A 15708-nucleotide genomic window follows, 5' to 3' on the forward strand; every position below is an offset into this window, starting at 1 on the left:
TGCAATCTGATCTGACCTCACGCAAATCAAAACACTCTGTTAATAGAGCTGGGATATATCCCTCAGAGAATATTTTCTTCTGGATAATTCACAGTGATTTGATGAATCAAGTTCTTCAGAATTTTTTTTTTTTTTAACTTTTGTTACGTTTTTTATACGTAAGCATTAGTAACTGAGCCCTAGAGTCAGGGCTAGATGCTGTTATGGGCCTCCTAAATCTAATATTTAAAATCACTATCTTCACTTAACTTTTAATTGAAGAAAATGTGTTACTGTGGGTAAACACTATTTTGTCTAGGATTTTGTTACAGTGGTATTGGGACTTGATTGGGTGTTTTAACAATAAGCAGAAGAAATATTAGAGACATTGCATTTTCTTACCATCACGTCTTTGCCACAATTGGACAAGTATAGGATTTGGCAAATTGAGGAAAATTAGGATATTGTTCAACTTTTTATAATATAATTGTATAGTAATTCTAATTACGATTCTCAACAATGATTATAATGATACACATTATAATGAATTGCTTTAAATAGTAACATATATACTGTATTTTATGCAAGTAACACGCGCCTTCTACATTTGTTTGCCACCGGAGCCCTCTGCCCATAAAGTATTTTCACAAGTGCTGCTATGCCAGCTTTTTTTTTTTTAACATGTTGCTGTAAAAAAAAATTAGCATAGTGTGCTTATGGTGGGGGAGGTGTGATTGGCAAGCAAACGTAGAAGTCGTGTTATTTGCATAAAAATACAGTACTTACCTAATTCCAGGTAGCAAACAAAACTTTTCAAATTGTTGATTATTACGGCTTCTGTTTGCTGTAATATTAACTGGCATACTAGGCCATGAGCTGCCTCTAAAGTTATTATGCAGTGCATACTTTAAAGATTCTTGATGTTATCGTTTTTTGAAAGCTACACATCTCCAACATGAGAGCTTAACTAGTATGTCGGTCCAAGAACTTCCTTAGCCCACAGGGCCATTACCAGGGTTGTAGAGTGTTTGTGGGAATCATGGGTAGACATACGTCATCGTTTAGCAAATGAGAAGAACATGGATTGATTGTAAAAATTAAATAGAAAAGTAAGAGAAAGAAACAGAACTCAGAAAATGATGTAGTCACACAGAGTGGTAAAGTATCATCCAGTGTCTCACAGACCACTTCCTACCTGCTGAACAGGAACCTCTTTTTAGTCTTTATAACCGCTTTCACAATGAACCATAGAAGTACTTTTATTAAGTTTTTTAAAAATGCAATTCATGATGAATGCAAATTATGAAAACTTGAGATCTTTCTAAAATGTAAATTTAAGTGGCTCCCAGAGCAAGTAGTAGTTGTTGTATGTCATTGAGTAGATTCCCACTCATAGTGACCCTATGGGACAGAGTAGAGCTGCCCTGTAGGATTTCCTAGGCTGAAGTCTTTATGGAAGCAGATCGCCAGATCTTTTCTCCTGTGGAGCCACTGGTGGTTCGGACTGCCAACCTTTTGGTTAATAGCCAGGCACTTAACTGTTGTGCCACCAGGGTTCCTTAGCACAAGTAGTAGTGATGGTAAAATATAAGTATCATTTCAGGATCAGATTTTATTTTCTACCTATCATCTCCCTTGGAATTGTATTCAAGGATGACACTTTCGGGTTCGAAAAGGCAACCTCTGACTTATTGTGCCTTCTGCAGCTCAGCCCATTATTAGCAAAACCCATCTCCTTTTAAGTTCTGACAGTTAAATTTGAAGTTGACCTGAAACCTTTGCTCAAAATGAATCACCCCTATTTGCATTTGGGGCTTTGCCATTTGTAATTCATTTTCCTTTGTCCACAGCTACCTGCATAATGTTATGTTTTGGTGAATCCTTACCACTTATCTTTCACCTACCTGCTTATAGGTTGTGCTTTCTACAGGTTGGGGTTCCTTTGGAATCCATTTTCTGCATATGTTTGTATGCGGATTTGATTGGCCACATTTCAGGACCTCATTGCAAGTGGTTCTGTTCCCCAGTTTGATGATGGTTCATGGAGGCAGGTAAGTGACAGAGCTGGGGCCAGATGTAAGTAGAACACCAGGTCTTGCAGTCGCATAGGACCACTGTCTTAGCAACTTATGAGTGAAGAGAAGCTAGGAATGTGGCATTGTATTCCTTGATCAGCGTCTGTTACAGGAAGGAATGAGACAGTGGTTGAATTGATTCTTTTACATCTACTGTGACATCCTGGGCCTGTTTTATGGTTCCACCTTGCCTGTCTTAGAAATAGCATACATGTTAGTCATTAAGTAAAATTTTGGTCTTGCTTACGTTAATATTCCAGACCATTTATTCGTCTTTTGAACTGAACAGGCAGAGTGCCTATGATGATACCCTCATTCAAAGAGTACCTTATTCTCCTTTCAGAGAAAGTGAATTTTACAAAGTAAGTCTGGATGTTTTTCCACAATTGATTTCGTTCTGTACCATTAAACAGCTATTTCTCTCCTCCCTGTCTTCAGTTCTATATCTGTATTCAAACCTAGACTGAACATTGTTGAGTTCACTTTGAGCAGTGTTTGTTATGCCAAAAAGGACACAACTTGGGGGGACTCATCTGGATCTAGAGTGACAACTAGGACTCTTGGAGTTCCTGTTCCTCTGGGCTGGTACCTATTCTTTTCTACCAAATACTGACTTCTGAACTAATCTCAAGGGGTTTTATGTTTGTTGCTTTGTTTGTTGTTTTTAAAGCTCTGAACTGAGAGCAGAAATGCTGTTCTGAGTGAGAGAGGTTCGGGAAGCAGTAGGCTTCGTCTTCCCTCAACCTGTCTGGCCTTTGGTGAGTTTGGGAGTGTTGACAGAGTCCTGAGCCCTCTTGGCAGAGAACACAGATCAGAAAGAGAGAAATCACTGGGCAGGGGCCAGGTCCCCACTTGCCTCATTAGGGGGTATTCAGCCTTGTCTGTCTGGCAGGACACATGTAATCATAGAGACCCAGCATTTCAGCAGCTGGCAGAGGAAAGTGATGGGTAGGGACAGCTGCAAATGAGCCACAAGCTAGATCTGAGGAGATTAAGCACTTACTTCACTTGGGGGATAGAGAGAAGGAAGGAAGCCGAGGGCTTAGCAGGGTAAGTTACTTTTCCATCAACCTGTCTGCTTGCTTAGTTTATAGTTGAGTGAAGTGTTAATCACACCAAGGAGTGTTAATCACTGATCAAACAGCTGAGGGAGGTCAAAGTAGGTATTTTGTATTTTAGGTATTTCTCCTTTTCTCGTTCTCTTTCCTGACCCCTTTTGAGGTGCCCCAATGACCAGCTTCATTTCCCCTTTACCTCCCTGCCTCTCCAAAGACATTTTGTGTTTGCTGGTGAATTAGAGACAATTAGATGGGTTCTGCCAGTCTGGAGATGGATGGTGAAAGGATGCTTGTGGTTTAGGTATTTTACAGGTGAAACTTGGGGCTTTTGGTGTTGAGGGAGAAAGATGGGAGACCTAAGTCTAGGAATAAGCTAATATTTTGGTTTGGAATTTGGAGATGAAGGATGAGAATTCTTCTGTGCCTATCCAGTTCATGTCTCCTCTCCAGTCCTTGGAGTTTTCTGTCTTACATACTGGGAATAAATTAGCCCAAGCCACTGGGGATGACTAGAAAAAAGACAAAGTTATTCTTTTTTTAGACAGGGTAGACTGTGGGCTCTGGAAAGTGTTGTGAGCTTATTGCAATTCCTTTCATCCTCTCCTGTTGTGTCCTCTCTGTTTTGTTTCTTTGTCAACTCCGCCCCCCCCCCCCCCCCCCCCCACCAAACTTGGAGCAGCCTGGGGCTCTTTGCAGGAACGTTAGAGTCTTTGGACCTGAGCCTGGGTCTGGGGCACAGAAATGCTGATGTGAGCCTGATGGCTTGTAAAGGTGCAAATGGAAAGGTCTCCTACCTTCTTCCCTTTCTGCCAGAAAGCCAGCTGTTTTGGGTCTTGAACTTACCCTAGAGACAAAGGAGACTGTGACATCAGGGATTTCACCACCATCTCCTCATGCTGTGTAATATCTTTGACTTCCAGCCAGTCAGACCAACCACCAGAAAGCCAAAAGTTAATCTTCCATTGGAGGAAAAACTCTCCTTGCAAATAGGGATAAGTGAGGCAGTACCTTTCTGGCCTAAATTAGCTTCCATTACAGCAGAAAGGCTTATGGTTGAAAATCAGGAAGATATTTATAGCTCTTGGGATTCAAGACCCTGGAATTGTCTCAAATCCAAGACACATATCCTCCATACCTGTAAAGAAAAGATGGATCCTTTCTGTCAGGGTTTAAGGAGGTGTTATTCCTTCCTGAAGGTGGATGATAAATGATTTTTTTCTAGAGTTGTGATAATTCTGGAAACACGATGAGAATATTGATTGATTAAAAGTGGAGGGAAGAGTCAGATCAGTTATTGGGAATGGATTCCCAAGGTGAGAAGGGCAATTCCACCCACCCTTTAGTAAGAGGACAAGACCCTTAAGCCCTAAGATATTCTAGTATCTTTAAGTCCTGTTTCTTCTTGAGTAGGAATGAAGAGGGTGTGGTATGCGGAGGAGCTCAGCTGTCTCTATTCTGTGGACTCTGAATCCATCCATTCACCCTTGGGATGAGGGAGAGATTAAAAACTAGAAACATCTGAATGAGGAGAAAAAGTACAAAGAAAAATAAAAATCAGTTCTTCCCTTAACCTGAGGGCAGGGGTTTGCAAAGGCCATATTGTAAGATGTGCATATGAGCTGCTTGATTGTTTGAGCTTGTTTCTTTGCCATCTACACCTCAGCTGAATGATAATTCTCACGTTTTTCTTTATGACCTAGCAGCTCTGGTCTAGAAAAAGGACATTTTTGTAATAAGATATGATCCCTGATCTGAACTTAAGTAGGTACCTCATTCACAGTAGGACCAACCACTGTCATCATTTTTATCCCCTATCATTTCCCTGTCCCCGGAGACAGTTAACTGGGGGTTAATATTTTTTAGCCCCTCAGCCTTTATAGATCCTTTCCTCCTTCATCCCTTATTTAGGTGAATTTCACCTAATGTAAATGTAACTATTTAAAAATGAACATTTCAGTGGCACTTAGTATATTCGCATCGTTTTGCAACCACCACTTCTGTCTAGTTGAAAACGTTTTCATCACTGCAAAATAAAACCCTGAGCCCATTAAGCAGTTACTTCTTATCCCCACCCCCAACTCCTGGTAACCACCAAATTAGCTTTCTGTGTCTATGGTCTTAACCGATACTAAATGCTTCATATAAATGGAATCGTACAATTTGTTACCTTTTGTGCCTTTTCACTTAGCGTAATGTTTTGAAGTTTATTCACACAGTAGCATGTATCAGTACTTCATTCCTGTTTACCAATGAATAGTAGTCTTCTGTGTGGATGGACCACGATTTGCTTCTCTCTTCATCTGCTCATGGACGTTTGAGCTGTTTCTATCTTTTGACTGTTGTGAATAGTGCTGCTGTGAACATGTATGGGCATGTATTTGAGTACTTCTTTTCACTTCTCTTGTGTCCATACCTAGGAGTGCGATTGCTGGGTCATGTGGTAATTCTATGTTTAACTTTTTAAGGAACGTCAAACTGGCTGCACCATTTTACGTTTCAGCCAGCAGTGTACAAGGGTTCCAATTTCTTCACATCCTTGCCAACGCTTGTTTTCCATTTTCTCATTACTTCTTGCATGCTGTGTTACATCACCTTTTGTTTACTTCCCTTTTTTGCAGTTCATCCCATCACCAACTCATTCTGCGTATTGCTAGTGGATAAATTTTTCTAAAACCCTTCTAATTGTATTGCTTTTAGCTCATAAATCTCGATTGGAGTTCCTTTGTAAATGAATGAAGAAAGTCTAAACTCCTTAACATAGCATGTGATATTAATCTGCCTCGCTAACCTTATATCCCAGCATACCTTTGATACCCTCTTTAGATTTAACAAAGGAGCTCTGGTGGTGCAGTGGTTAAGTACTCAGCTGCAGAAGGAAAGGTCAGTTTTTGAAACTGTCTGGGGAGAAAGCTGTGGCAGTCTGCTTCCATAAAGACTACAGCCTTGGAAACTCAAGGGGACAGTTCTACCCTGTCCTATAGGATCGTTCTGAGTCCAGATCAAATTAACGGCAGTAGGGTATGGGTTAGATTTAACAATCAAACTCAGACCAGAATGTTCCCACCTCCTTTTCTATGCTCACACTTTCCTTTGCTTGGAATTCCTTTGTCCCTCGTTTCCATGTATTTAAATTATTCCTATCTTTTAAGGTCCATTTTGGATGCCACCTTATTCATGAAGTCTTCCTTTAGCTCACAAACTAAAGATAAACTTCTCTTCCGACCTCCCATTACTTGATTTTGTTTCACTTTACTTACAGGATTTACATACTGCCTTACTGTTTACATCTAATTCCCACTACAAGACATTTATATGATATTTTTTTCATATATTTGTTTCCATATAATAACTTGTAAATAATCTATCAGAAAATGTTTATTGAATGGCTGGTTCTTTTTTTTCCATCAGCATGCTCCCTTTTGTCTACTCAGCCCTTGTGGGGAGACGGGGGGCAAGGGGAGCAGGGAAGCAGGACATCACAGAGTCCCGGCTAGGTAACTGGCAGGTGTGGGCTTAGTTGTTTCAGAACTTGCTTTTTAGGAAATTTTTTCTTTTATTTGCCGAGTTTGCTTTGACTACACAAGTTGATCATTGTGGTACTCATTTGTATTGCATTTAATTTCTACTTCTACATGCTAGTAGGTCTTTTAAGATGTGTATTTTGTTTCCTCAACTAGATTAATTAGACTGGCTAATTCCCCAATTTTATGGTAGCTTTAAACAGTATTCTGTTGGTTTTTCTTCTAAGTTGATTTTTAACATAACGCTAATAATATCTGAATATATTCTTATAAAAAAGTCAAACATTACAGATACATCTGAACTTGCCGTTGATCAGCCTACCTCCCATCCCAATGCCTTCTTACCCTCCTCAGAGTTAATCACTGTTAATCAGTTTTAAATAAGCCCTGCCAGACCTTTTCAATGCATTTACAACATACATAATTATATATAGAACTTTATATGTGACACGCGGTAAACAAAAAGAACTTTATATGTGACACGCGGTATATGTATAAATAATACTTATATGTAATTATTTCCCTTCTGTTTTTTTACTGCCTGTGGTATTAAATAAATATTACTGATACCTGAGAAGGGCCTGGACCTGAGAGACTGGAATGAGAAGTGAAAGGTCACTTCTAACGTATGAACACACATTATATGTGTCCAGCTTGCAAAAGTTCATTCCATATTTGTTCTACATATAGTCCCTGGATATCAGTGGCCAGGCCATGGCTCCACGGTCCCAGCGACGAAGGCACAAGAAACCCCCCTCATTGGTGGCTCCTGTGGTTGTGACCCCACCCAAGGTTGTGACCCCTGTGCCTCTGACCCTCTCAAAACCTGGCCCTAGCATTGATGCACTTGGCTTCTTCTCTTTGGAGGATAACGTTCCTGGTCTACCCCAGCTGATCCTTCAGAAGTTGAACATGAAAAGCTATGAAGAATACAAGTGAGTGTTCAGCTTTGTGGACAAGGGATATGTTATCTCTGATAGTAGTGATTGCAGAAGGCGGAGAGGAAGTATAATTTGGGAAATACAGGGTATTTGCAGTGAGAATTTTTCTCATTCCTGACTCTTGCTGGTTTTATTGCTATAGAAGAATATAATTTAAGTGAAGAGTAATGATGGGGTTAGGGAACACGGGAATAGGAAGTGTGTAAGAGAGGTCGGAAACATGAGAGATTTTGTAGACATTCTTTTCCCTATTTCCACCCTTCCTCCATGCTGTCTCTGCAGGTTGGTGATAGATGGGGGTACCCCTACATCGGGCTTTGGATTTCGATGTCTTCAAGAAATGTTCCAGAAGATGGAGGACACATTTCGATTCTGTGCTCAATGTAGAGTACTCCCTAGTGGCCTTTCAGACTCCAGGGTCCTCCGATACTGCAAGAGGTGACTTGTGAGGATAATGGGGGTCATCCAGAAATAACCCTATTCTAAAACCTCATTCCTAGAGGGAAGGTCTGAGAGATTTTAGAATAATTTAGGGCTCACTTGGTTTGGGATGGGCTCCTGCCTATTTTTGGTAATATGGGGGAGGTAAGACAGAGAATCCTTTTTATCTCCCTCCACTTGAATACCCAAGGGGTAAGAAACACCTGTCCTGGGGAGGATGAGGGTCAAGAGTCTTACCTATGATGAGAGGGCAGTCACAAACTCCCAGTGTTTTTTTTTTTTTTCTGTTAAGAGATGGGAATGGTGAGTTGTTCCAGAGACTGATTTGTTACTCTGTCCTAAGAAAATAATTATTTTCCCAACTGCTCTTGCCTCCCTCCCCCTGAAAAAAACATGGGCCCCAAATTTGGTATGTCATATGTCACTCCTCTCCCCATTCTCCTTACCCAGTGATCTTTCTCCCTAGGTGCAGGAATACCAACCCCCTGTCTACATACCCTTCAGTCACCTTTATGGTTTAGGAATACCTGTTTCTGTGGCTCATCCTCTCAGGTGCAGAAATGTGTATTACTGTGGTCCAGAGTGCCAGAGGTCAGACTGGCCAGCACACAAGAGGGTCTGTCAAGTGCTGCGGCTCGTAGCTGTGGACCGTCTCATGGAATGGCTTCTGGTTACAGGTGGAGTGGAGGTCTAAGGAGCCCTGCCATAGTGGTCAAAGTTCGACAAAGATATAAAAGCATGTTGTTATGAGAAACTGGGGCAAGGAACTAGGGCACTCCTGGTCACAGGTTGGGGGAACGAATATGGAGGAATTCTTGACCGTTAGTGAGGAGGGAATTTGGCAATCAGGGAAGGATTAGGACACTTCTCTTGTTCCTTCTTTGCTGCAGGTGATTTTGTCCCACCCTCAGGACCTTGGCCATGGCCGGCTGAAGTTGTGCAGGGCTGGGACACCTGGTTTTCTATGCGGGGGTTACAGCTAGATACTACACTGAATGCTGTGCTATGTAGTCATGCTATGACCACCCTGTGGGCCAGTGTAAGACGACCAAGGCCAGGTTCAGATGTTCTGCAGGGCTCTTTGAAACGGCTGCTGACAGATGCCTTGTCACGGCCCTTGACGCTGGGCCTAGGGCTTCAGTCCTTGAGGATAGATGTTGGCAAGGCTGGGGGAAGCACAGTGCACGTGGTTGGTGCTTCCCATGTGGAGACCTTCCTCACTCGCCCTGGGGACTATGATGAGCTTAGCTACATGTTTCCTGGACACCTTGGCCTCCGTGTGATCATGGTTGGTGTAGATGTGGCTACTGGCTTTTCACAGAGCACCTCAACTTCACCCCTGGAACCTGGCACAGTTCAGCTTAGCAGCCACAAAGGTCTCTATCATGACTTCTGGGAGGAGCAGGTAGAGACTGGGAACGTAGCCCATCCAGATTTGGTGGTGGGATTCCATCCAGGTAAGAGTTGTGGGCTCAGGGGAATATTGGGTGGCTCCCCTGGGAATCCTGACCTTGTATCTTTGGGACGCCATTAATTTGGTCTGGTTAAACATAACAGGATGATGACCTTGGTTGATCATTAGCCATACATGCTACACCTGGGTTCAGAATGTTCTGTTGAAGAGCCTGGGGTGGGTTATGGGGGTAATGATGAGTATTGGGGGTGAGTAAGGTGAGGGGTGGGATAGACACAGTCAAGAAGTATCTTGCTTAGGGTCTGTCTCAACCTTTCACCTTGTTATGCCCATTTCCACTTTTGCTTCCTAGGTTTCCATTCCTCTCCAGACTTGATGGAGGCTTGGCTGCCCACCCTGCTGCTACTTCGTGATTATAAGATCCCAACACTGCTCACCATTTACAGGTTTTGACCTCTTCATATTTGTGATATTTCCCTGCCTCACTCACACCTTCCTTTTTATTGATGAGTTTATTTCTCTCCGCCTTGCTCATCTTTTTCTTGTGGTGAGAATTCTCCTTCCCACTTGGCTTTCTCATCCCCCTGAAACAAAGTTGTGTGCTGGTTAATAGGGGATTTAGTTAAACACTTGAGAGTGAGAGATAGTCCTTACCTAGTCCAGCCTTAGGTAACTCTTGGAATTGATGAGTCTAGAAATGTCAGGTTCTTGAGCAGTTTTTCCCCTCTCTCTCATAATCAGTAGAGCAATTTTTCTTATATCTCTCCCATAGCCATCAGGAGTTGGCAGCCTCTTTGCAGATTCTGGTGGACCTGGATATGCACATCACTGCCTATGGAGCTAACCCTTTCACATCCCTCAAACCCGAACAGGTCTATTCCAACCCCAACAAGCAGCCAGTATACTGCAATGCCTACTATATCATGTTTCTTGGAAGCTCCTGCCAGCTGGATGAGAGACAAGTGGAAGAGAAAGTGGATGGCAGGGTTTAAATAGCTGAGCCAGATACTGACTGGATGCCTAGAAAGTGGGGATGTTGTGATGAAATTACTGTCCTAATGCCAGATTGTTGCCAACTTTGAAACCCACTATATTCTAAATCTCATTCATTGTCCAGGCAAAGATTCTAAGCTGAATGACAGCTCCTATGACATGACTTATTGCTGAGAGGTTAAACTACAACATCTTCTAGGGACACCAATCTTGACTTAATGGGTGACGAGAGGCCCTGGTTATCTATCTTTCCAGAGACTAGAGTTCCTAACAGTTTCCTTTGTGAGGAAGTTGTAATTCTTGACTTGAACCAGATGGCAATATCTTCTACTAGAGAAGAAGAGTGAGAAGACAACCACCTTATTCTGAAAAACAAAAAACAAACTTTCTTCTTATCCAGCAATTTGGGATAAAGAATGGAGAGGTGTCAGTGACTTAAAATGGTACAAAAATGGACAGGTCATAGAATGGGTTGGGAGCATGGACTTGGTTGTTAAGATTGGTACAGTTTTATTTCCTGGCTTTCCCAAGAGAAATAGCTCATTTTCCCATTTTCACTTGGGGACTTCTGTTCCTAGAGCAGTTTTTGGTCCCGGTGTTATAATTAGATATCCTGGGATATATCAGACTTAGCCTGAATTTATTGGCATTATTTGTTATCACCTGCTCTGTAGCATAATAAACTCAGTTCGAAGCTTCTTAAGCTACTTGTTTTATCTTATTTTGTAATCACTGGCAAGTAGTACTCATCTGTACACAGCACCTCAACACTGGAGGTTTCTCTCTTGCCAAGGGAATAATTAGCATCAGCTTCTGTCTGGGCCTGCCACTCTACCACGCCGTTGTTTCATGATACCCTTCTCTTTTCACACTCTGAGGATTAGGACATTGTCTAGTCATTCATTCTAACAATCTTGCCATGACTTCCCCAGCCCCACCCCAAGAGACACGTACACACACTTATTGCTGACTCTAATAGGGATAATGCTAGAATTTATTCATTCAAAACATTTAGTGCCTATCATGTGAAAGATACTGTATGGGGGCATTTGGGAGATACAAAGGTGAATGAGACAATCCTTATTCTTAACCTAGGAAGGAAAATAATAATAACATACACAGAACTTTATTACAGGGTGTGTGAGCCCTGGTGGCGCAGTGGTTAAGCACTTGGCTGCTAAACAAAAGGCCGGCGGTTCGAACTCACCAGTTACCTCGCGGGAGAAAGAGGTGGTAGTCTGCTCCCATAAAGATTGCAGCCTGGGAAACCCTGTGGGGGCACTTCTACTCTGTCCTGTAGGGTCGCTATGAGTCAGAATTGACTGGCTGGACAGCAGTGTGGAGTAAGAACAGTGAGAGAGGCTTGTCATGCTAAGGAAATAGAGTGAAAGTTATCACTTTGCTGATAGCGAAGGTTTTGTGAATTAGAATTTTATTGAACAGTTTTGTGAATTAGACTTTTATTAAACAGGGCAGGGCATTACAACTGGATAGAACAACCAGAGCAGAAGTTCAGAGGCAGAAAACACTGGAGATATTTTGGGGTACTACCTTAGCTGGATTCTCTAGAGGAGCAAAACCAGTGAAGCATGTATATAAATAAATACAGAGAGAGATTTATTTCAAGGAAATGGCTCATGCAGTTGTAGAGGCTGACAAGTCCCAAACCTGTGAGTCAGGCACCAGGCTGGAGGCTTACTCCTGACTCAATGGTTAAGGGGGCTGGCGAACCCAAAATCAGCAGGTCAGACGGCAGGCTGTTGGCTCATGTCCCGAGAACCAGAGGTCAGAGGATGATGAGTTGGATGCAGGATTGAGAGTGTGTGAGCTTTGACAGAATATCCATATATATTGCATGCAGGCCACACTCCAAGGAAACTCCCCTTTCAACTGATTGGCTGCTCACATCAGATCAAAAAATGGGGGAGGATTACATAATATCTGCCTAACCACTGAGAATCATGGCCTTGCCAAGTTGACACATAACCTTACTATCACAGGTACATTGGGGGATTAGTACAAATTAATCCTGGAAGGTAGATTGGAACCAGACTATAGAGCATAGCCTACTGATCAGAGCATGGGCTTTGGTAGTATGTGGATCTGAGTATGAATCCAGGGCAACCATCAAATATTTTTTGTGCTCCTGGGAGAGTTAATTTTTTTCTAAGCCTTGCTTCTCTCATCTGTAAATGAGAGTAATACCTAATATCCAGAGGAACATTAAGAGTTAAATGATTTTTCCCTAAGATCAGGAATCAGACGAGGAAGCCCCCTTTAACCACTGCAATTCAACACTGTAATGGAACTTCTAGCCAGAGCAATTAGGCAAGAAAACAGTATAAAAGGCACCCGAAATGGGAAGAAACAAAACTATTCACAGATGACATGTTCCTGTATATAGAAAATCCCGAAGAATCCACAAGAAAGCTACCAGAGCTAATAAATGAATTTGTCAAAGTTGCAGGTAAAAAATCAACAAATGAAAATCAGTTGAGTTTCTATACATCAGCAATGAACAGTCTGAAAAGGAAATTAAGAAAACCATTCAATTTATAATAGCAGCTAAAAGAATAAAATACCTAGGAATAATTTAACAAGGGAGGTGAAATACTTGTATACTGAAAACTATAAAACATTGCTGACAGAAATTAAAGAAGGCCTAAATAAATAGAAGGACAGTCTGTGTTCATGAATTAGAAGACTTAATATTGTTAAGATGTCTAAACTACCCAAAGCCGTCTATAGATTCGACACAATCCCCATCAAAATTCCAACACTCTTTGCAGAAATGGAAAAGCCAATCCTCAAATTTATTTGGAATTGTAAGGGGCTCCAAACAGCCAAAACAATCTTGAAAATGAAGAACAAAGTAGGAGGACTCGAACTTCCTCATTCCAAAATGTGCTATAAAGCACAGTAATCAAAACAGACTGGCACTAGTATAAGGATAAACATAGACCAATAGAATAGAATTGAGAACCCAGAAATAAACTCATATGTCTAAGGCCAATGGGTTTTTGTCAAAGGTATCAAGTCCGTTCAATGGAGAAAGAATAGTTTCTACAACAAATTGTGCTGGGACAACTGGATGTCTACATGCAAAGTTGAAGTTGAACCCATAACACATACCATATACAAAAATTAAAATGGATTGATGTTCTAATGTAAGAACTAAAATCAAAAAACTCTTGAAAGAAAACTTAAGGGTAAAGCTTTACGATCTTGTTTTTTACTGTGAATTCTTAGATGTGGCACCAAAAGGAAAAACAGATAAATTAAGACTTCATCAAAATTAAAAACTTTTGGGCATCGAAGAACTTTATCAAGAAAATGAAGAGAGAGCCTAAGTATTGGGAGGAAATTTTTGGTTAATCATATATCTGATAAGGGTTTAATATCCAGACTATATAAAGAACTACAACTCAACAACATAAGGACAAACAACCCAATTAAAAAATGAGGAAAGGAATAGACATTTATCCAGAGAAGATACACAAATAGGCAATAAGCACATGAAAAGATGTTCAGTGTCATTGGTCGTCGTCGTTAGGTACCAATGAGTCAAAATCAAAATCACAATGAGATACCACTGCTCATTCATTAGGATGGCCGTGATCAGAAACACAAACTAACAAGTTTTGTCTTAGATGCAGAGAAATTGGGACCCTTGTGAATTGCTGGGGGGAAGGTAAAATGGTGCAGTAGCTGTGAAAACAGTTTGGAGTTTCCTCAGAGTTAAACATAGAATTACCATATGACCCAACAATTCCATTTCCAGGTATATACCCAAAAGACATAAAAGCAGGTTCTCTGATCCTCATACACCAATGTTTATTGGAGCATTATTCACAATAGCCAAAAGGTAGAAACAACCCAAATGTCCATCAACTGATAAATGGCTAAACAAAATGTGGTATACCCACACAACGGAATATTATTCAGCCATAAAGAGAAATGAAGTACTGATTCATGCTATAATGTGAATTAACCTTGAAAGCATCTTAGAAAGAAGCCAGTCTCAAAAGACCACATATTGTATGATTCCATTTATAAAAATATCCAGAATAGGCAAATGTATGGAGACAAAGTAGATTAGTGGTTGATTAGGGCTGGAGTGGGATAGTTGGGAGGTGATAGCTAAAAAGCATGGGGTTTCTTCTTGGGGTGATGAAAATGTTCTAAAATTGATCTTCGTGATGGATTCACAACTGTGAATATACTAAAAACCATTGAATTGTACACTTTAAATGAGTGAGTTTTATTGTATGTGAATTGTGTCTCAAGAAAGCTGGTACCAAAAGAATAACTACAGAGGCTTAGAGAGTATTTAAAAAAAAAAAATTGTGACTGTTAAGTGCTTAGCACTTAGTAAAGGAGCCTTGGTGGTACAGTGGCTGAGTGCTCGGCTGCTAACAATAAAGTTTAGCAGTTCGAACCCACCAGCCGCTCGGTGGGAGAAAGATGTGGCAGTCTGCTTCCATAAAGATTTACAGCTTTGGAAACCCTATGGGGCAGTTCTACTCTGTCCTGTACAGTTGCTATGAGTCGAAATTGACTCGACAACGATTTTTTTAGCACTTAGTAAAACCAAAAAAACCAAACCTGTTTCCGTCCAGTGAATTCTGACTCATAGTGACCGTATAAGACAGTAGAACTGCCCCACAGGGTTCTCAAGGAGCATCTGGTGGATTCAAACTGCTGACCTTTTGGTTAGCAGCTAAGCTCTTAACCACTGTGCCACCAGGGCTCCAGCACTTAGTACCCATAACCCATTGCCATGGAGTCGATTTCGACTTATAATGACCCTATAGGACAGAGTAACCAGTGACACAAAAACTTGCAAGTCAAATGATTGGTAGAATGGTGATACCAGTATGTAAAAGTTTAAATGCCTGTCTTCATGCTACATGCTGAGGGTTGCTAGATGTGGTCTTAAAGAGTTACAGTTTAATAGGAGGAGATTGACGTAAGGGCAGAATTGTAGAGTTATATTTTCTGAAGTCAGCACATGAGGGGAAAAATTATATTGTCATAACTGTCGATGAAAATTGCTTAGAATAGCACCACATTGGATTTTGACATACCCTGTCATTAGGTTGTGTCATTACATTGGAAACCCTGGTGGCGTAGTGGTTAAGTGCTATGGCTACTAACCAAAATGTCGGCAGTTCGAATCCACAAGGCACTCCTTAGAAACTCTATGGGGCAGTTCTACTCTGTCCTATAGGGTCGCTATGAGTTGGAATCAACTCGACACCAGTGGGTTTGGTTTGGTTTGGTTTG

The 15708-nt window shown here is 41.2% G+C and overlaps 1 protein-coding gene across 1 annotated transcript; it reads left to right on the forward strand.

The window, feature by feature from the left end:
- The first annotated feature begins 77 nt into the window (after nucleotides 1–77).
- Nucleotides 78–11473, forward strand: MSS51 (MSS51 mitochondrial translational activator). The gene is made up of 6 exons (XM_049856060.1): nucleotides 78–7568; nucleotides 7857–8012; nucleotides 8568–8692; nucleotides 8906–9472; nucleotides 9782–9875; nucleotides 10202–11473. The coding sequence occupies exons 1-6, from the start codon at nucleotides 7348–7350 to the stop codon at nucleotides 10419–10421; spliced, it is 1383 nt and encodes a 460-aa protein (XP_049712017.1). The 5' UTR covers nucleotides 78–7347; the 3' UTR covers nucleotides 10422–11473.
- Nucleotides 11474–15708: the final 4235 nt, after the last annotated feature.

Source organism: Elephas maximus, chromosome 16 (genome assembly GCF_024166365.1).
Source record: "Elephas maximus indicus isolate mEleMax1 chromosome 16, mEleMax1 primary haplotype, whole genome shotgun sequence".
Lineage (NCBI taxonomy): Eukaryota > Metazoa > Chordata > Mammalia > Proboscidea > Elephantidae > Elephas > Elephas maximus.

Coding starts and splice junctions, on each gene's coding strand:
- MSS51 (XM_049856060.1), top strand. CDS start 7,348: ATGGCTCCACGGTCCCAGCGACGAAGGCACAAGAAACCCCCCTCATTG. Junction 8,013..8,567: donor GTCCTCCGATACTGCAAGAG/GTGACTTGTGAG, acceptor TCATCCTCTCAG/GTGCAGAAATGTGTATTACT. Junction 8,693..8,905: donor GGAATGGCTTCTGGTTACAG/GTGGAGTGGAGG, acceptor TCTTTGCTGCAG/GTGATTTTGTCCCACCCTCA.